The following is a 21,362-nucleotide window of genomic DNA, read 5'->3' on the forward strand; positions in this document are numbered from 1 at the left end:
AGCAATTACAGCCTTGAGCATTCTTGGGTATGACAATACAAGCTTGGCAGACCTGTATTTGTGGAGTTTCTCCCATTGTGTAGATCCTCTCAAGCTCTGTCAGGTTGGATGGGGAGCGTTGCTGCACAGCAATTTTCAGGTCTCTCTAGAGATGCTCGATCTGGTTGTCGAGCCACTTCTGCGTTGCCTTGGCTGTGTGCTAAGTGTCATTGTCCTGTTGCAAGGTGAACCTTCGCCCCAGTCTGAGGTCCTGAGCGCTTTGGAGCAGGTTTTCATCAAGGATCTCTATGTACTTTGCTCCATTAATCTTTCCCACGATCCTGACTAGTCTCCCAGTCCCTGCCGCTGAAAAACATCCCCACAACATGATGGTGCCACCACAATGCTTCACAGTAGGGATGGTATTGGCCAGGTGATGAGCGGGTCCTGGTTTCCTCCAAACTCGATGATGAGCTCAATGTTGGTTTCATCAGACCAATTTTTTTTTCTCTCATGGTCTGAGAGCCCTTTAGGTGCCTTTTAACAAACTCCAAGCAGGCTGTCATGTGCTTTTTACTGAAGAGTGGCTTCCATCTGCCCACTCTACCATAAAGGCCTGCATGGTGGAGTGCTGCAAAGATGGTTGTCCTTCTGGAGGGTTCTCCCATCTCCACAGAGGAACTCTGGAGCTCTGTCAGAGTGACCATCGGGATCTTGGTTACCTCCCTGACCAAGGCCCTTCTCCCCCGATAGCTCAGTTTGGCCTGGAAGCGAGCTCTAGGAAGAGTCTTGATGGTTCCAAACTTCTTCCATTTATGACGGAGGCCACTGTGTTCTTCGGGACCTTCAATGCTGCAGAAATGGTTTGGTACCCTTCCCCAGATCTCTATCACAACACAATCCTGTCTCGGCGCTCTACGGACAATTCCTTTGACCTCATGGCTTGGATTTTGTTCTACAATGCACTGTCAACTGTGGGACCTTATATAGACAGGTGTGTGCCTTTCCAAATCATGTCCAATCAATTTAATTTCCAATCAAGTTGTAGAAACATCTCAAGGATGATCAATGGAAACAGCATTCCATTTCGAGTGTCATAATCTTTTTTTAAAATTGTAAACATTTGTCATTATGGGGTTTTGTTTGTAGATTGATGAGGGAAAATGTTTTTCCATTCATTTTAGAATAAGGCTGTAAGGTAACCAAATGTGGGAGAAAAATGAAGGGGTCTGAATACTTTCCGAATGCACTGTATATATTCTCAACTTCTTCGCGACCAAGTGTGTGCAACGTTTGTGTGATGGAAGCGGACGGTGCCTGCTAGCGTACTGTACCTGCTAGCGTACTGTACCTGCTAACGTACTGTACCTGCTAGCGTACTGCTCTATCCTGGAACGAGTGTCATTGTGAGAGAGCTGGGGTGACTGGGAAAGGCTGGAGAGGGGGGATGGAGGGGCGGAGATGGGTACACAATGAGACACAATAACACAACCAAAAAGACTGATTACAAAGTCAAATCAAATCAGCAGCGAGAAATCAATGAGAATATAATAAATAAACAAACAAATCGACAACAGAAGATTGTGATGATCTAGGTAGCCGGTCAGGAGTTACTGCACCGCTAGTGGGACGAAAGGATGTTAGGAGGAAGAGGGTGCTGTAAGGAGGAGGCGGAGGAAGTGCTTGCTTGGTAGATCGGGCAGACAGGCAACATGCGGTATGATAGCTGAGTGGGGGTGGTTGGGGTGGTGAGTTTTAGATGTATAGGGACATGGGGAAGAACATTCTGATCTGGAAGGGGGGGAGGGAGGGGACAACATGACGATACTCACTCATACTGCTCCGGACACATGCTGATGAGAGTGACGGGACTGCAAGAGAAACGGACGGAAGGAGGCAGGGACGGGAGGGGAGGAAAGGCACCACCAGAAAATCAATATTTAGGACCACATAACAGGAACACGTTCAAGAACCAAATACAACAGGAGGAGAGTACAGGTGGTAGGGTTCCAACCAACAGCACAAGAGGGTCTTTGCTTGGTATTGCCAGAAGTGGTGCGACAACAGGAGCACGCAGCACACCAGGTAGATGTTGCCCTTAGGCACAGATCTAGTATCAGCTTGCCCACACCAAATCCTAACCTTTACTATTATAGAGGAAAATACACTGACCTTAGGAGCAAGTTCATCCTATTCCCAAAGCCTGCTCCAAATGAAATCTTCCCTTTCGTCTTAAGCCGATGGTCCAATGGTTTCCAAAATTAAACTATTCATTTCCAAGTGATATTGTAACTGAGTTCCTATTTAAATCATTTTTGTGGAATATTAACTTACAAGCAAGGTTATGTAGCTCCAAGCCTGTATTTACCGTAGTAGCTAAGTATGCTTTTTCATTTCAGCACTGATTGATTGCAAGGACAAATTTGCAGCTGTTATTAGGCTTACTTGACATTTGCCGGCATTACTGTCACGTTTGTCGTCTGAAGATGAGGAATCATCGGACCAAAGCGCAGCGTGGTAAGTGTTCATGTGTATTTATTAAAACAGAACACTAAACAAAAATAACAAAGAGAAATAACGAAACGAAACAGTCCTGTCTGGTACAGACACAAAGACAGAAAACGACTACCCACAAAATACAGGTGGGAAAAGGCTACCTAAGTATGATTCTCAATCACAGACAACGATAGACAGCTGCCTCTGATTGAGAACCACACCTGGCCAAACACACAGAAATAAAAAACATAGAACACAAAACATAGAATGCTCACCCCTACTCACGCCCTGACCAAACCAAAATAGAGACATAAAAAGGATCTCTAAGGTCAGGGCGTGACAATTACCGAGATTATCAAAATACCATATCCTATCTGTGCCGTTCCCTTATTACAGTTACATTTCATTTGCAGTCTTCAAAATGTCTAAACTTGGAATGCACAGTGCAAAAAAAAAAAGAATGTAATGTACCGAAAAATAACAGCTGCTAAATATAGATGTGATAGGAAGAGAAGGAAAGGACGTTTGAGAGGCTAAGGTAATTGCTTGTGAGCTCTGAAAGTTAGATCATTCCTTGTGTTATAGTTCGCAATATGAAAGTGGAGACATTCAAATGCAAAACACTGAATCGCGGATGTGTGTGTGTGTGTGTCTCGCATTGGTAAAGAAAGCCGTAGTCTCTTCTCTGCCAAAATGAGACTCCTATTGTACATGATCACTCAGTGAAGGAGAGATTGCACTATTTGGGACTGCTGTCTGCAGTGTGCTAGCACTTTGTGCAACCCCGTTAACAACCCCGTTAACTGGTGCCATTAGGACGTTTTTTTTCTTCGACAGGACAACACCAACTAGGGTTTCAGTAGAATTTTTCAAAACCAGACACACTGCTGTGATGTGACGGTTTACTCTCCTCCAATTTTTTCTCATGACAGGCTGAAAGGGTGCAATCTTATGAAAAAGATGAAGAGAGCGAGGGAGGAAGGAGAGAGGGCGACCTTTGGAGCGTTTAGCTCTGACTAATGTTGCAGCTGTTGCTGTATAGAGCGCAGTCAGAACAGGCAGCAGGAGTAAGGGGCCTGGAGAGTCAGTGATGCTGGGCCCTAAGAGTTCACTTTTCCATGGGATGGCAGCAGGCCAAAGGACAGCGTAACTACAGCCAACCTCCCTGGGTATACCGAGAAACCACATTTAACCACCGTGATCGACAGGAATGATATTGTCACTGTCAACAGCCAGCAACTATGGAAAAAAGTTAGAAATTCACAATGATCACATGACAAACACAAACATGCTCAATGTATACCCCTGATATAGAATAGTCGTAATACACTTAGTAGTCTCGTTCTGACAAAATGTGAAGAAATAACTGTTGGAATAACTATTTTCTGGTAAAAAGAATTATTCAAATTATTTTTAAACACATTGCATAAAAAAAACGGATTCATTGAAATTCACACCTAAACAAAAACACGTCTCTGCATTGAAGCATGTCCCTGGCACCATCAGGGAGACTTTGTGTGTGTGTGTGTGTGTGTGTGTGTGTGTGTGTGTGTGTGTGTGTGTGTGTGTGTGTGTGTGTGTGTGTGTGTGTGTGTGTGTGTGTGTGTGTGTGTACTTGTGTATTAGGGAAAGGGACTGACTGGTATGTTCAAAGCCAACAGTAGACTCCTACACTGACTCTCAAAATGAAGGGGAGGGAAGGGCATTTTCATATGCAAAGCCTTGATCACATGATGTTGTGTGTGCAGAGTGCTGAATATACTGTGGTGCCGTATGTGATACTATACAGAGATGTTGCTGGAGTTTCTACAACTAGCCTACATGGGACACACACACACACACACACACACACACACACACACACACACACACACACACACACACACACACACACACACACACACACACACACACACACACACACACACACACACACACACACACACACACACACACACACACACACACACACAGTTCCATGTGTTGAGTGTTCCATACTGTGGCAAAAGGTTTTCCTTATTATTGTTTGCATGACGTTGTGTCATATATTCTATCTTTTCACTGAATTCCAAAACACGTATTAAATCAAATTCAAACCTGATTATTTCAAAAACACTTGTACGCCAGTGCAGCTCAACAGGTCTTAAGGAACAAGCTGCCCCCACTTTTTCACTTAACAATGTCCGTTTCTTTCCTCCCCTCTCCTCTCATCCTCCATCACCCTATCCTCTCCTCTATAAGGGGGGTAAACAACACATGTGCATTCCGACACCTTTCCTTGCTTGACAGACAGACAGAGAGGGTGCTGGGAACACAGAAACACTGCCATATGTTCAGGAGGAATTTCATTAGCCTCTGCTCGGGTTGACAGAAGTGCGTGTTTGTGTGTGTGTTTGTGTTTGTCAGAATGTGTACATCTCTGTGATGTGTTATTGACTCCACACAAAAGTCTGAGTTAATGTGTCTTAAGATGAGTCCCCAAATGCACGCTCTCAAACTCCAAACCACACAACTCCTAAACTCATCAGACTCCCTGCTAGAGTTAATGTAGTGTACAGCCTTATCCTGAGCTCTCACAAATAAGGGTGGTGAACGACACATAACACAGCAAGGTAGGTGGCTCCAATGCGTCTTTCAAATTAACATATGCCTCTGTGTTAGATATCCTATTTGTCGTGTGATGAAGGAAGAGCAGGTGGGAGGGAGTTAACAGTGGGTGTGATTGTTTTGAATAGTCATATTCAAGTCACCATTTCCTTTGCAGCATTTTAAAGAATCCCTTCCTGATTTTCCACCTTTTACAGGCATTTGTCAGGTACACACCACTGCAGGTGGTACACTATATTTACTAAAGTATGTGGACACCCCTTCAAATTAGTGGATTCGGCTATTTCAGCCACACCTGTTTCTGACAAGTGTATAATATCGAGCACACAATCATGCAATCTCCATAGGCTAGCATTGGGAGTAGAATGGCCTTACTGAAGAGCTTAGTGACTTTCAATGTGGCACCGTCATAGGATGCCACCTTTCAGATTTCTGCCCTGCTAGAGCTGCCCAGTCAACTGTAAGTGCTGCTATTGTGAAGTGGAAATGTATAGGAGCAACAACGGCTCAGCCGCAAAGTGGTATGCAACACAAGCTCACAGAATGGGACTGCCAAGTGCTTAAACGCATAAAAATCGTCTGTCCTCGGTTGCAACACTCGCTACCGAGTTTCAAACTGTCTCTGGAAGTAACGTCAGCACAAGAACTGTTCGTCAGGAACCTCATGAAATGGGTTTCCATGGCCGAGCAGCCACACAGACAAGCCTAAGACCAGCATGCACAATGCCAAGAATAGGCTGGAGTCGTGTAAAGCTCGCAGCCATTGGACTCTGGGGCAATGGAAATGCGTTCTCTGGAGTGATGAATCACGCTTCACCATCTGGCAGTCCGACAGACGAATCTGATTTTAGCGGATGCCAGGTGAATACTACCTGCCCCAATGCACAGTGCCAACTGGAAAGTTTGGTGGAGGAGGAATAATGGTCTGGGGCTGTTTTTCATGGTTGGGGCTAGGCCCGTAAGTTCCAGTGAAGGGAAATCTTAACGCTACAGTATACAATGACATTCTAGACAATACTGTGCTTCCTAACTTTGTGGCAACAGTTTGGGGAAGGCCCTTTCCTGTTTCGGCATGACAAAGCTCCCGTGCACAAAGCGAGGTCCATACAGAAAAGGATTGTCGAGATTGGTGTGGAAGAACTTGACCTGCCTGCGGAGAACCCTGACCTTAACCCCATCGAACACCTTTGGGATGAATTGGAACACCGACTGCAAGCCAGGCCTAATCGCCCAACATCAGTGCTCAACCTCAATATCAATGCCCATGATTTTGGAATTAGAATTTTGATGAACAGGTGTCCACATACTTTTGGTAATGTATTTTATGTCTTAGGCATAGAGAGAGGTGGCAGGAAAAGCAAGACAGAGTGGAGAGATGAGTGGAATGAGGATGGTGGGGTAATCAATCTGAGGAATGGCTGTATAGATCTGGAATGTGCGTGCGTGAGTGTGTTTGTGTGTGTCTGTGTGAAGGAGAGAGAGAGAAAGAGAGAGAGAGAGACGTACAAAGATGAAAAAGATAGTGATAGAGGAGGATATAGCAAAAAGGGGTGAGATAAAGAGAAAGAGAGACATTCTATGAAGCTACTAGTTGATGGAGACGGAGGGGGACATAACTCACACCTCCCGCCACCTGACTCTAAGCATCTGCATAATCTGCAATAGCTAAACACCATTACTGAGGATTTATGTGTGTCTGAGCGAGCGACCAGCGTAAATTCCGACAGACTCACTCCACAGCAGAGCAGCAACCCTGTGCTACAGCTCTGTGCTACACGGGAGATAAATTGCCTGAGTCTGCCAGAGGGCACAACGCTCCGCAGACAGGTAAATAAACACACAGGGAGTGTAAATTAAAGTCTTGACAGGAGGGCAACACAACGAGACCATGCCTTCAAGGCACTTACATCTCCATATTGTCTCCATCAAGAACAGTCTGGACTGGTAAATAGCCCAAGCGGGGGTGCTTGGCAAAGTACTTCTTGGAGCGGAACTTGTTTTTCAGCACCTTGGTGAAATCACGCATGTCCTCACCTGAAGTGGTCTGGAGGAGAGAGAGAGAGAGGAGAAAGATTGCAAGACGGAGAGGAGTGTTAAATGTATGTTTTTTAATCTGGCTGTGTTCCTCGTTAATGAGTTAATTAGCAACCAAATTTCAAATCAAATCCAATTGCATTTGTCAAGTGCCGCATACAACAGGTGTAGACCTTACCGTGAAATGCTTACTTACAAGCCCTTAACCAACAATGCAGTTCAAGAAATAGAATTAAGAAAATATTTACTAAATGAACTAAAGTTAAAAATAAAATAAAAAGAAACACAATAAAAGAACAATAATGAGGCTATATACAGGAGGTACCGGTACCAAGTCAATGTGCGCGGGTACAGGTTAGTTGAGGTAATTTGTACTGTAGGTAGGGGTAAAGTGACTATGCATAGATAATTAACAGCAAGTAGCAGCAGTGTAAAAACAAAAGGGGAGGGGGTGTCAATGTAAACAGTCCGGGTGGCCATTTGATTAATTGTTCAGCAGTCTTATAGCTTGGGGGTAGAAGCTGTTAAGGAGCCTTTTGGATATAGACTTGTCGCTCCGGTACCACTTGCCGTGCGGTAGCAGATAAAACAGTCTATGAATTGGGTGACTGGAGTCTGACAGAATTTTGGGCCAAATTTTTGGGACAACGCCTAGTATATAGGTCCTGGATGGCGGGAAGATTGGTCCCAGTGATGTACTGGAATGTACGCACTACCCTGTGTAGTCGGTGATGCAACAAGTCGGGATGCTCTCGATGGTGCAGCTGTATAACGTTTTGAGGATATGGGGACCCATACCAAACATTTTCCTGAGGGTAAAATATTTTCTTCACGACTATCTTGGTGTGTTTGAACCATGATAGTTTGTTGGTGATGTGGACACCAAGGAAACTCTCGACTCAATCCACTACAACCCGGTCAATGTTAATGGGGGCCTGTTTGGCCCTCATTTTCCAACAGTCCACGATCAGCTACTTTGTCTTGCTCACATTGAGGGAGAGGTTGTTGTCCTTGCACCACACTGCCAGGTCTCTGACCTCCAACCTATAGGCTGTCTCATCGTTGTCGGGGATCAGGCCTTCCACTGTTGTGTCATCATCAAACTTAATGATGGTGTTCCTTTTGTCCAGGTGGGAAAGGGCAGTGTGGAGTGCAATAGATTTTGCATCTGTGGATCTGTTGGGGCGGTATGCAAATTGGAGTAGGTCTAGGATTTCCGGGATGATGGTGTTGATGTGAGCCAAGACCAGCCATTCAAAGCATTTCATGGCTACCGACGTGTATGCTACGGCGCGGTAGTCATTTAGGCAGATTACCTTCGCTTTCTTGGGCACAGGGTCTATGCTTGGGCACAGGGACTAAGCACAAACCAGATGGGATGGCGTGTCGCTGCAGAATGCTGTGGTAGCCATGCTGGTTAAGTGTGCCTTGAATTCTAAATCAATCAGAGACAGCGTCACCAGCAAAGCACCCCCACACCATAAGACCTCCTCCTCCATGTTCTACCGTGGGAAATACGCATGCAGAGATCATCCGTTGACCTACACCGCTTCTCACAAAGACATGGCGGTTGGGACCAAAAATCTCCAATTCGGACTCCAGACCAAAGGACAGATTACCACCAGTCTAATGTCTATTGCTCGTGTTTCTTTGCCCAAGCAAGTCTTTTATTATTATTGTTGTCCTTTAGTAGTGGTCGCTTTGCAGCAATTCGACCATGAAGGCCTGATTCAGAGTCTAAATACTGTGAAGCATTTATTTTGTCTACAATTTCTGAGGCTGGTAACTCTAATGATCTCATCCTCTGCAGCAGAAGTAACTCTGGGTCTTAAATTCCTGTGGCGGTCCTCATGAGAGCCAGTTTCACCACAGTGGTTGATGTTTTTTGAGACAGCACTTGAAGAGACTTTCAAAGTTCTTGAAATGTTCCGTATTTCTTAAAGTAATAATGGACTATTGTTTCTCTTTTCTTATTTGAGCTTTTCTTGACATTATTTGGACCTAATACCAAATAGGGCTAACTCCCTACCTTGTCACAATACAACTGATTGGCTCAAACGTATTAAGAAGGAAATAATTTCCACAAATTAACTTTTAAGAAGGCACATATGTTAATTGAAACGCATTCCAGGTGACTACCTCATGAAGCTGGTTGAGAGAGTGCCTACAGTGTGCAAAGTTGTCATCAAGGCTTTGAAGAATCTCAAATCTAAAACATATTTTGATTTGTTTCACACCTTTTTGGTTACTTCATGATTCCATATGTGTTATTTCATAGTTTTGATGTCTTCAATACAATTCTACAATGTAAAAAATAGTACAAATAAAAACCTTGCATGAGAAGTTTTGTCCTGTAGTGTATATATATCATGCAATATATATATCTACTATTCTCTTAATTCCATTCATTTCTATTTAAGGGCTTTATTGGCATGGGACACATATGTTTACATTGCCAAAGCAAGTGAAAAAGATAATAAACAAAAGTAAAAAAAAAAGTAAACTCACAAGTCAAATGTCATTATGTCTCTCTCTTTCTCTGCCTCACTGTCTCTCTCTCTATGTGTGTGTGGCGAAAAACGCCTTTCTCACAGAAATTATAACGATTATTTTATGTTTTTTTCATTAAAATCCAATTTGCTCCGGGCTCCTGAAGTTGATGTAGCTGGCAAGACAAGTTGCAAAACTAGTGATTTGTTGAATGAGGTTGCACAGAGGTGTGTGTGTGTGTGTGTGTGTGTGTGTGTGTGTGTGTGTGTGTGTGTGTGTGTGTGTGTGTGTGTGTGTGTGTGTGTGTGTGTGTGTGTGTGTGTGTGTGTGTGTGTGTGTGTGTGTGTGTGTGTGTGTGTTCCTCACCGGCGTACAGTACTCCACCATGGGGTAGTTGAGCTTGTGGCCCTTGGCGGTTCGTCCAGAGAAGAAGCAGCTCTGACACACGTCGTAGTTAAAGTGCTTCAGACTGCGATACCTAGGGAAAAACAAGATAATACGAGTAATGATTCCGTCAAACAGATTCCTCCATTTCCCAATCTTGTTCTTTCATGTGCATGTGTGTGTGTGTTCTGTTATGCTCTCATATTGGCTATTCCAGGGCCTCCTGTCATCCCCTTCTCTCTCCAATTCCTCTGCTAAGATCGAAATGAAGCACCTGCAGCTCTATCCCAAAACACCTTTTCATCGTACTCAAATCAGAGTATATAAGACATTCGTAAGACAACTGTAAATTAAGATGGGCCGAATTCATGCGCAACATCAGAAGTCTTCCATCCCTCTGTTTCTCTCTCCTCTGCCACAGCCAAGGTGATCTGAGTGATGACAGAGCCCATAGCAATGCATCAGACAGTAGAGCACAGTATACCTCACGTCCCACTGCACAGCAACCTTTTCATTAGCCTTGACACAGACGCCTACTCTCTCTCTCTCTCTCTCTCTCTCTCTCTCTCTCTCTCTCTCTCTCTCTCTCTCTCTCTCTCTCTCTCTCTCTCTCCTCTCTCTCTCTCTCTCTCTCTCTCTCTCTCTCTCTCTCTCTCTCTCTCTCTCTCTCTCTCTCTCTCTCTCTCTCTCTCTCTCTCTCTCTCTCTCTCTCTCTCTCTCTCTCTCTCTCTCTCTCTCTCTCTCTCTCTCTCTCTCTCTCTCTCTCTCTCTCTCTCTCAATTCAATTCAATTCAATTTGCTTTATTGGCATGACGTAACAATGTACATATTGCCAAAGCTTATTTTGGAAATTTACAATATAGCTAAAAATGAGAATCAAAAATGTCAACGGGACAACAGTAACAACAATAACCAAGGGTCAAAATAACCATACATTCAACAATAACAATAAGCATACAGTAGAGTACATGTGCAGGTTGATTGGTCTGTCAGACACTGTCCCTCAACTTATGGCAGGCAGCAATGTAGTGTGCTGCCAACCCACAGGACGGGTAGCCTAAACCTTGAATAAGGGTTTCAAATTTGGGAAAATGACACTATATTTTTGACATTCTGTCAGGAAATGCAGCTCCGTCTCAGGTTCTGCTGTTGTGCAGTGGTTGCACAGCCTTTCCACTACAGGGAGCCAGGTTTTCCTGTGTCTACCCTTCTCAATGGCAAGGCTGTGCTCACTGAGCCTGTACTTTTTCTAAGGTTTTGATCAGTAACCATGGTCAAATATTTAGCCACGGTGTACTGTCGATTTAGGGCCAGATAGCACTGCATTTTGCTTTGTGTTTGTGCTTGTGTTTCCCAATAAGCAATGTAGTTTTGTTTTGACTGTGTTGTAATTTGGTTTATTCTGACTGATTGGAATTTCTGGGCCTTCAGGCTTCAGTGTTTCTCTCTCCCTCTCCCTCTCCCTCTCCCTCTCCCTCTCCCTCTCCCTCTCCCTCTCCCTCCTGACAGACGACCAAAGGAATGAGTCGTGTCAAATGTTTTCTGGTGTGGCCTGTGGACATCTTTGAACTCAGCTCATCACAGGGAGGGCTTTGGAATCATAAGAGCGTGATTATGTTAAACTACTGACATATCAGATGGTGGTGTTTGTTCATTTGTGTGAGAGAGACCTTTAGGAGTCTTTTGAGACCCCCAGTATCACAGGGGTGGTCTCTTATGCACTGTTTGTGGATGTCTGCGTCTGTGTGTACGCGCGTGTGCAAGCGCAAGTGATTCTAGATGTCCTCCTCCAGTTGGTATTTAGTCAGAAGTTTATGATCTGCTGGCATTTAGATAAATGCCTGCCCTCCAGAGCAGGCCTGCCCTTTCTGCTCTACTCTACTAGAGCAGGGAGACAGGCATGCATGAACCCACTGGGTGTGTGTGTGTGTGTGTGTGTGTGTGTGTGTGTGTGTGTAGGGGGGGACGAAAATAGATAAGATCTTGCTACCGTGGAAAGGAAAATATCTGTCTATTTGTTCAAAAATCACCCTGATTAACTTTTTAGTCATATCCCAGTTTAACTACTTGCTTATGGCCTTGTGGCATTTTTAAATTTAATGAGCAACAGTTTTTCCATTTCATTTGGAATGGCAAGCCAGACAAAATTAAGTGTGCCTATTTATATAATGAACTTAAATCTGAACTGGTTTTCTGAAAGATTAGTAGGAATGTCTCAATTTCCCAGATTGACTGACCTTCATGCCTTAATGCAATGAAAAACCCTTGAATGAGTAGGTGTGTCCAAATGTTTGACTGGTACTGTAAGGCAAAATAGAAATCAAAACGGGATGGTGTTCAGAGATAGATGGCAGGGATTGAGTGGAGCTGAAGGATGGGACTAAAAACAAACAAAATATAAAAATGTATGTTTAAGTTGGAAGTAGAAGCCTAAGTGTTGTTGTCTATTCGTTTACTCCAATTAGGGATTGATGTCAGGGTTACGGGAAAATAATAAAGATATATCATTTATATATATATATATATATATATATATATATATATATATATATATATATATATATCCCCAAAAATATATGGGGGATTGGAAATTATGCAGACAATTAAATTGATGGAAACCACAATCTATCTTCAATTTTAAAGCTGATCTACCGCCCCCCCAAAAAGGAGAAAAAGAAAAAGGAACTAACATCAAAGTTGCTGTGTGTGTGTGCACATTTGTGTGTATTTTTACCTGAACCCTACAATGGGACACTCTTTACAGATGTTACACTTGGCCTGGTGCTTGGCGGTCTCAGCAGCCGCCACTCTATGTAGCACAGGAAGCCACACCACAGACTGGGGCTCCAGTCTCATCCAATCAACAAACTGCCTGGGCTCCAGCTCCACCTTATTGGTCACCTGGACAGGAAGAGGAAAGAGGAATTGGAGGTTTCAAGTCAAAGTGAATTCAACAACTAGCTTGCATCCAAAATGTCACCCTATTCCCTATATATAGTGCACTACTTTTGACCAGGACCCAAAACAGTGCACTATACTGGGAACATGGCGACATTTCAAGCACAGCCCTAGTGTTAGACCTATATTCTTTACCATTTACAGAGGTATTAAATCCTTTTACACCTCGAGATAGCTGCTGTCCAAAATACAGCAAACACACTTGACCTTTCAGTTGCCACGGCTACCCACAAAGGTCAGTGAGTAAACATTCTGAGAGGGAAGAGAGAGACTATACAGACATGCCTGGTGCCAAAAATATATTACGCTTGAAAAGCGTGCCCATAGTAAACTGCCTGTTACTCAGGCCCAGAAGCTAGGATATTCATATGCATGGCAGTATTCGATAGAAAACACTCTAAAGTTTCGAAAAACTGTTAAAATAATGTCTGTGAGTATAACAGAACTGATTTGGCAGACGAAACCCGAGCACAATCCATCCAGGGAAATTTTAGATGGCAGCAGCGTATGTGCAAAGTTATAGACCGTTCCAATGAGCCATTGCATTTCTGTTAAAAATGTTGTATCAAGACTGCCCAAATGTGCATCATTTGTTTATTAATAACTTCTCATGTTCAAAATGGTGCACTCTCCTCAAACAATAGCATGGTATTATTTCACTGTAATAGCTACTGTAAATTGGACAGATCAAATCAAAGTTCATTTGTCACGTGTGCCGAATACAACAGGTGTAGACATTACAGTGAAATGCTTACTTACAGGCTCTAACCAATAGTGCAAAAAAGGTATTAGTTGAACAATAGGTAAGTAAAGAAATAAAACAACAGTAAAAATACAGTGAAAAATAACAGTAGCGAGGCAATATACAGTAGCCAGGCTATAAAAGTAGCGAGGCTACATACAGACACCGGTTAGTCAGGCTGATTGAGGTAGTATGTTAATGTAGATATGGTTAAATTGACTATGCATATATGATGAACAGAGAGTAGCAGTTGCGTAAAATGAGGGGTTGGGGGGCACACAATGCAAATAGCCTGGGTAGCCATTTGATTACCTGTTGAGAAGTCTTATGTCATGGGGGTAAAAACTGTTGAGAAGCCTTTTTGTCCTAGACTTGGCACTCCAGTATCGCTTGCCATGTGGTAGTAGAGAGAACAGTCTATGTGTCACGACTTCAACCGAGGCAGGCTCTCCTTCCCGTTCGGGTGGCGCTCGGCGGTCGTCGTCACCGGCCTACTAGCTGCCACTGACTCTTTTTCCTCCCCCTCCTTATGTGTTTATTTGTATCACCTGGTTTGAGGTAATTGGTAATTAGTGTGGCTTTATTAGTCAGCCAGCCTGTATGCTTCTTTGTGCGGGATTGTTTGTCTGTAGCTTTGGATTTCGGGAGTGGTTTATTGTATTGTGTACTGGGTTTGTCTCCCGTGTTTGTAGACAGGTGTTTATGACACCCAGTAAGTCCGTGTTGGACATTTTGGTTTGCCGGTTGGGCATTAAAGATCACCGTATTGAAGCTCTGCTGTTCCTGCGTCTGATTTCACCCCCCCCCCCCCCCCCCGACACCCAGGTCGTTACACTATGACTGGGGTGGCTGGGGTCTTTGATCATTTTTAGGGTCGTCCTCTGACACCGCCTGGTGTAGAGGTCCTGGATGGCAGGCAGCTTAGCCCCAGTGATGAACTGGGCCGTATGCACTACTCTCTGTAGTGTCTTGCGGTCGGAGGCCGAGCAATTGCCGTACCAGGCAGTGATGCAACCAGTCAGGATGCTCTCGATGTTGCAGCTGTAGAACCTTTTGAGGATCTCAGGACCCATGCCAAATCTTTTTAGTTTCCTGAATAGGCTTTGTCGTAACCTCTTCACGACTGTCTTGGTGTGTTTGGACCATTCTAGTTTGTTGTTGATGTGGAATCCAAGGAACTTGAAGCTCTCAGCCTGCTCCACTACAGCCCCGTCGATGAGAATGGGGGCGTGTTTGGTCCTTCTTTTCCTGTAGTCCACAATCATCTCCTTAGTCTTGGTTACGTAAGGGATAGGTTGTTATTCTGGCACCACCCGGCCAGGTCTCTGATCTCCTCCCTATAGGCTGTCTCATCGTTGTCGGTGATCAGGCCTACCACTGTTGTGTTGTCTGTAAACTTAATGATGGTGTTGGAGTCTTGCCTGGCCATGCAGTCGTGGGTGAACAGGGACTACAGGAGGGGACTGAGCACACACCCCTGGGGAGCTCCAGTGTTGAGGATCAGCGTGGCAGATGTGTTGCTACCTATCCTCACCACCTGGGGTTGGCGCGACAGGAAGTCCAGGATCCAGTTGCAGAGGGAGGTGTTTAGTTCCAGGATCCTTAGCTTAGTGATGAACTTTGAGAGTACTATGGTGTTGAACGCTGAGCTGTAGTCAATGAATAGCAATCTCACATAAGTGTTCCTTTTGTTCAGGTAGGAAAGGGCTGTGTGGAGTGCAATAGAGATTGCATCATCTGTGGATCTGTTTGGGCGGTATGCAAATTGGAGTGGGTCTAGGGTTTCTGGGATAATGGTGTAGATGTGAGCCATGACCATCCATTCAAAGCACTTCATGGCTACGTCTGTGAGTGCTACGGGTCTGTAGTCATTTAGGCAGGTTGCCTTTGTGTTCTTGGGCACAGGGACTATGGTGGTCTGCTTGAAACATGATGGTATTACAGACTCAATCAGGGACATGTTGAAAATGTCAGTGAAGACACCTGCCAATTAATCAGCACATGCCCGGAGCACATGTCCTGGTAATCCGTCTGGCCCCACAGCCTTGTGTATGTTGACCTGTTGAAAGGTCTTGCTCACGTCGGCTACGGAGAGCATGATAACACAGTCGTCCGGAACAGCTGATGCTCTCATGCATGCCTCAGTGTTGCTTGCCTCGAAGCGAGCATAGAAGTGATTTAGCTCGTCTGGTAGGCTCGTGTCACTGGGCAGCTCGGGGCTGTGCTTCCCTTTGTTGTCTGTAATAGTTTGCAAGCCCTGCCACATAAGACTATCGTCGGAGCCGGTGGGGTATAATTCAATCTTAGCTCTGTATTTACGCTTTACATGTTTTATGGTTCGTCTCAGGGCATAGCAGGATTTTTTGCAAGCTTCCGGGTTAGAGTCCCGCACCTTGAAAGCGGCAGCTCTACCCTTTAGCTCAGTGCAAATCTTGCCTGTAATCCATGGCTTCTGGTTGGGGTATGTACGTACAGTCACTGTGGGGACAAGGTCCTCGATGCACTTATTGATAAAGCCAGTGACTAATGCCAATTCAATGCCATCGGAAGAATCCCGGAATATGTTCCAGTCTGTGATAGCAAAACAGTCCTTTAGTTTAGCTTCTGCTTCATCTCACCACTTTCTTATAGACCGAGTCACTGGTGCTTCCTGCTTTAATTTTTGCTTGTAACCAGGAACCTGGTTAGATTTGTGGTTGGATTTACCAAATGGATGACGAGGGAGGGTTTTGTACGTACATACATCTCTGTGTTTGGAGTACAGGTGATATAGAATTTTTTGCCCTCTGGTTGCACATTTAACTTCTTGTCAATAGGGGGGAACTGTTTTCACTTTGGAAAAAGTCGTGCCCAAATTAAACTGCCTCGTTCTCTATTCTAGATCGTACAATATGTATATTATTATTTCTATGGGATAGAAAACATTCAAGTTTCTAAAACTGTTTGAATTATATCTGTGAGTAAAACAGAACTCATTTTGCAGCAAACTTCCAGACAGGAAGTGAAAAATCTGAAAACGAGGCTCTGTTTCAGGGCCTGCCTATTCAATTGCCTAATATTTATCGATATGCATGCACTTCATACGCCTTCCACTAGATGTCAACAGGCAGTGGAAGGTGGAATGGGGTGTCTAGCTTGATCTGAGGTCGACGAAGAGCTCTTGGAATGACGTGTCCAGAAATTCCTTTGTCTACCAAGGCGCGGGAAGCACCCCCATATTGTCTTATGATAAGCGTTCGGTATACACGGCTAATATCTCCGGCTCTGATTTTATTTGATACATGTGATAATAACATCGTAAAGCTGTTTTTTTCAACCGAGTTCTATCAGTTTATTCAACGTTTATTTGGACTTTTGGAGTTTTCCGTTCTTTGCGTCGAGAGAAACTGGGAACGTCATCAACATTGGCTAGCATTGTGGCACGAATTCGACAGGACATTCTAAAACCAAACAACGATTTATTCTGGATCTAGGACTCCTTGTACAAGATTCTGATGGAAGCTCAACAAAAGTAAGAACAATTTATGATGTTATTTCGTATTTCTGTGGAAAATGTTGATTCCTATTCTCTGCCGTTTTGGCGGGCGCTGTCTGCAATGAGGTCAATGAGGGGAACGCTCAAAATCTTTTCTTGTGTGTGATCTCTGTTTTTTTACAGTGACCTCTAGCTGAGCACCTCTGTTGGGGCTAAATGTCAGATATATGTGATTCAGCTCTGAGATAACACACACACAGACAGAAAGACATGGAGAACCAGTTCTGGAGTGACAAGACATTGAGCCAGAAAGCTTCCCTAAATTTTCCTCCCTGTTTTCTCGTTCTCTCGTCTGTTTCCCCCTCCCTCCCTCATCCCTGAGTCCCTCCTGTCATCCAAGGGGCAGAGTTACGGCACTTACAGATCAATTACCCGAAGGAAGTAGGGATGGAGGGAGGATGGAGGGATGGCGAAAGAGGAAAAAGGTCAAAGCCTGTAGAACAGGCCGTATTTATGGGCCCCCAGCTCATTCATTACAGCCCCATTCAATCAAATGGAGTGGGTGACTGCACTGTGGCGGCTCTTCGCTGGCTGGCTGATACAGGGAGGTCACAGGGACTGAGAGCGAGACAGAGAGAGAGAGAGAGAGAGAGGCTACTGGGCAGAGAGGCCAGAGCCATCAGTCACTCTCACCACGAACTTGAATGCATTATGAATTGTACCGTGAATATCACACTGTCTAGTTGTAATGGTGGTGGTGCAGATGATGGTGTGCGTGCGTGTGTGTGTATGTGTGTTCAAGTTTGTTTATTTGTCATATGCAGAGGGAAAGGGAAAGGGTGATACCTAGTCAGTTGTACAACTGAATGCATTCAACTGAAATGTGTCTTCTGCATTTAACCCAACTCTTCTGAATGTATTTAGACCCCTTCCCTTTGTTATGTTACTGCCTTATTCTAAAATTCATTGAATCATTTTTTTCCCTCATCAATCTACACACAATATCCCATAATGACAAAGCAAAAACAGGTTTTTAAAGATTTTTGCATAAGATTTTTGCAAAATAAAAACAGAAATGCCTTATTTACATAAGTATTCAGACCCTTTGCTATGAGACTCGAAATTGAGCTCAGGTGCATCCTGTTTCCATTGATCATCCTTGATGTTTTTACAACTTGATTGGAGTCCGTCTGTGGTAAATTAAATTGATTGGACATTATTTGGAAAGGCACACACCTGTCAATGTAAGGTCCCACAGTTGACAGTGCATGTCAGAGCAAAAAACAAGCCATGAGGTCAAAGGAATTGTCTGTAGAGCTCTGAGACAGGATTGGGTCGAGGCACACATCTGGGGAAGGGTATCAAAACATTTCTGCAGAATTGAAGGTCCCCAAGAACACAGTGGCTTCCATGATTCATAAATGGAAGTAGTTTGGGACCACCAAGACTCTTCCTAGAGCTGTCCACCTGGCCAAACTGATCAATAGGGGGAGAAGGGCCTTGGTCAGAGAGATCCAGAGTTCCTCTGTAGAGATGGGAGAACCTTCCAGAAGGACAACCATCTCTGCAGCACTCCACCAGTCAGGCCTTTATGGTAGTGTGGCCAGAGGGAAGCCACTCCTCAGTAAAAGGAAATATGACAGCCAGTTTGGACTTTGCCAAAAGGCACCTAAAGGACTCTTAGACCACGAAAAACAAAATTCTCTGGTCTGATTAAACCAAGATTGAACTTTTGGGCCTGAATGCCAAGCGTCACGCCTGGAGAAAACCTGGCACCTCCCTATGGGGAAGCATGGTAGTGGCAGCATCTTGCTGTGGGAATGTTTTTCAGCGGCAGGGAATGGAAGACTAGTCAGGCTTGATGTTAAGATGAACGGAGCGAATTACATTGCCTTGATGAAAACCTGCTCCAGAGCGCTCAGGACCTCAGACTGGGGCGTAGGTTCAACAGGACAACGACCCTAAGCTCACAGCCAAGACAACGCAGGATTGCCTTCACGATAAGTCTCTGAATGTCCTTGAGTGGCCGAGCCCAGACTTGAACCCGATCAAACCTCTCTGGAGAGACCTGAAAATAGCTGTGCAGCGACACTCCCCATTGAACCTGACAGAGCTTGAGAGGATCTGCAGAGAAGAATGGTAGCATCATACCCAAGAAGACTTGAGGCTGTAATCTCTGACAAAGGTGCTTCAACAAATACTGAGTAAAGGGTCTGAATACATGTGCAAATGTGATATTTCATTTTTTTTTATATATAGATTTGCAAAAATGTCTAAACAACTAGTTTTAGCTTTGTCATTATGGGGTATTGTATGTAGAATGATGAGGGGAAAAAACAATTGAATCAAATTTCGAATAAGGCTGTAACCTACCAAATTGTGAAAAGGGTCAAGGGGTCTGAATACTTTCTGAATGCACGAAATGCTTATTGGCAGGTTCACCACTCAACAATGCAACAACAATGGGAAAGTAAGTATGTGAATAAAAAAGTAACAACAATAAAAGCTCAATTAATACAAATATAGTGTATGGGGGAAGGGGGCAAGGGTGTAATGGGGGGAGAGAATGGAAAGAGGTTGTAGGTAGATAAGGAGTGAGAGAAGGGGAGTGTTGAGGCGATAGGAGAACGTACAGACAGTAAAGACATCTCCAGGTCCGTAGCGGCTCCTGTTACACTGTGTGACATTCCCAATGTCAGCCGCGCTCCATCACCCCACTATTTTGGGAGCCCGAGCAGCGAAATCTGGGATATTTATTGCTTACTAATTTAATTCTGCCGCAGAGTTTATGACTGACGACACATGACTCATGGGAAAAGAGAAAAATGAAAATGTGAACCCAAGGGATGGAAAAGTCATTCAACAGGAGTGGTGGCCAGACCTATACACAGGGAAAGTGCTTGGGTGGCCGCGGTGAAACATTAGAGGACAGGCCAACCACGTGAACGTTTATATTTGTACTTTCATGAGCAATGTGTATGTGTTTTGTTTGTGTGCACGAGTGCCTGTGCGCATGCGTGTGTGCTTGTGTGCGCGTGTGTCTGCAGACATCCATGTGTGTGGGTGTACGTGCTTACATACGTGTTGGAAGCAGCTCCGGACACTGGGTTCGATGTTGCTCCCTCCGAAGGCGGCGACCTCTCCTAGTTGCCGTGGTATCTGGATAGCGTCATGGAGCAGCAGACCCAGCTGTCTCTGGTCACACCTATCCCCTGACGATGCCACCTGACTGAACAGGTCTGGAAGAAAGAAAGAAAGAAAGAAAGTGGTTGAGTGATTGAGCTAGGAGACTACACAAATACAGTTTCTCATCCAAGACTCCACTGTCGCTTTTGATCAGCGTGTTGTGTGAGTCAGTGTGTTGTGTGAGTGTGTGTATTAATAGCTTCATGTGGGTAGTCATCACTAAGAGCTTCGGGGAGGAGGAGGTACAGTAGAAGAGTCCTGGTGAGATGAGCAACACTGTCAGAATACAACCCAAAATAATCAACAGTCTCTCTCTCCCTCCGTCTCCCCTCGCTCTCTTCCTTTCCCTTCCTCCCGCTGTCTCTATCACAGGAGAGCAATCAATTTCCCAACAACCCCTGCCCTGAGCGGAGAGGAAGGGGCATCTGCCCATTGTTAAAAGGGATGACAGAGTTCTTAGACGTACACACCCAACGTTTCTTTTCTTTAAGTTATAAAACAAAAACAAATTGAATACAAGAGCTCAGTTGATTCTTGTCAGAGCTCTGTCTGCCTTGTTACTCATAGATAGGACAAACAAGGAGAGAGAAAGAAAGAGAGAGACAGAGACAGTGAGAGAGAGATGAGGGATGAAGGGAGAGAGAGATGGAGAGCGAGAGATGGAGAGAGAGCGAGAAGAGAAGAAAATACAGTAGACAGCGAGAACGTTGGAGAGAGAGAAATACAGTAGAGACTAGAAAAAGGCGATAGAGAGTAGGGTGGAGAGATGTGGCTCTTCTATCTATCTGGTCTGCCTGGCCATGTCTTTGATCTCTGTGTGAGACCCTGCCTTGACGTCAGCTCTCATTATGTGGAATTGTAATGCCGCCTCTACCATACCGTGTGTGTATGTCTGCATGTGCGCAAACCAGTCTTGATGTAATTATGGCTCTTCTTCGTTAGTGCACGTCCTGAGCCGAACATACTTATTCATGAGCAGCCATGCGTTTCAGCTTCATAAGCCTTCATAGC

General features: G+C 44.5%; 1 protein-coding gene across 3 annotated transcripts in view; it reads right to left on the reverse strand.

The window, feature by feature from the left end:
- LOC129817161 (utrophin-like) overlaps positions 1-21,362 on the reverse strand; it is a 189,775-nt gene that overhangs the window by 30,197 nt on the left and 138,216 nt on the right. For 2 of the 3 annotated variants that reach the window (XR_008753665.1, XM_055872132.1), the window contains exons 13-17: positions 20,247-20,404; positions 12,725-12,891; positions 9,973-10,084; positions 6,990-7,126; positions 1,812-1,850 (exon numbers count right to left, since the gene is read on the reverse strand). Coding sequence is in view for 1 of the 3 variants with exons in the window: in XM_055872132.1 (XP_055728107.1) it covers positions 1,812-1,850; positions 6,990-7,126; positions 9,973-10,084; positions 12,725-12,891; positions 20,247-20,404 (613 nt within the window). In the remaining 2 variants the exon portion in view is untranslated. The remainder of the gene's footprint in view (positions 1-1,811; positions 1,851-6,989; positions 7,127-9,972; positions 10,085-12,724; positions 12,892-20,246; positions 20,405-21,362) is intronic. The other variant, XR_008753666.1, reaches the window with a different exon arrangement.

Source organism: Salvelinus fontinalis, chromosome 20, assembly GCF_029448725.1.
Source record: "Salvelinus fontinalis isolate EN_2023a chromosome 20, ASM2944872v1, whole genome shotgun sequence".
In the NCBI taxonomy this organism is placed as follows: Eukaryota; Metazoa; Chordata; class Actinopteri; order Salmoniformes; family Salmonidae; genus Salvelinus; species Salvelinus fontinalis.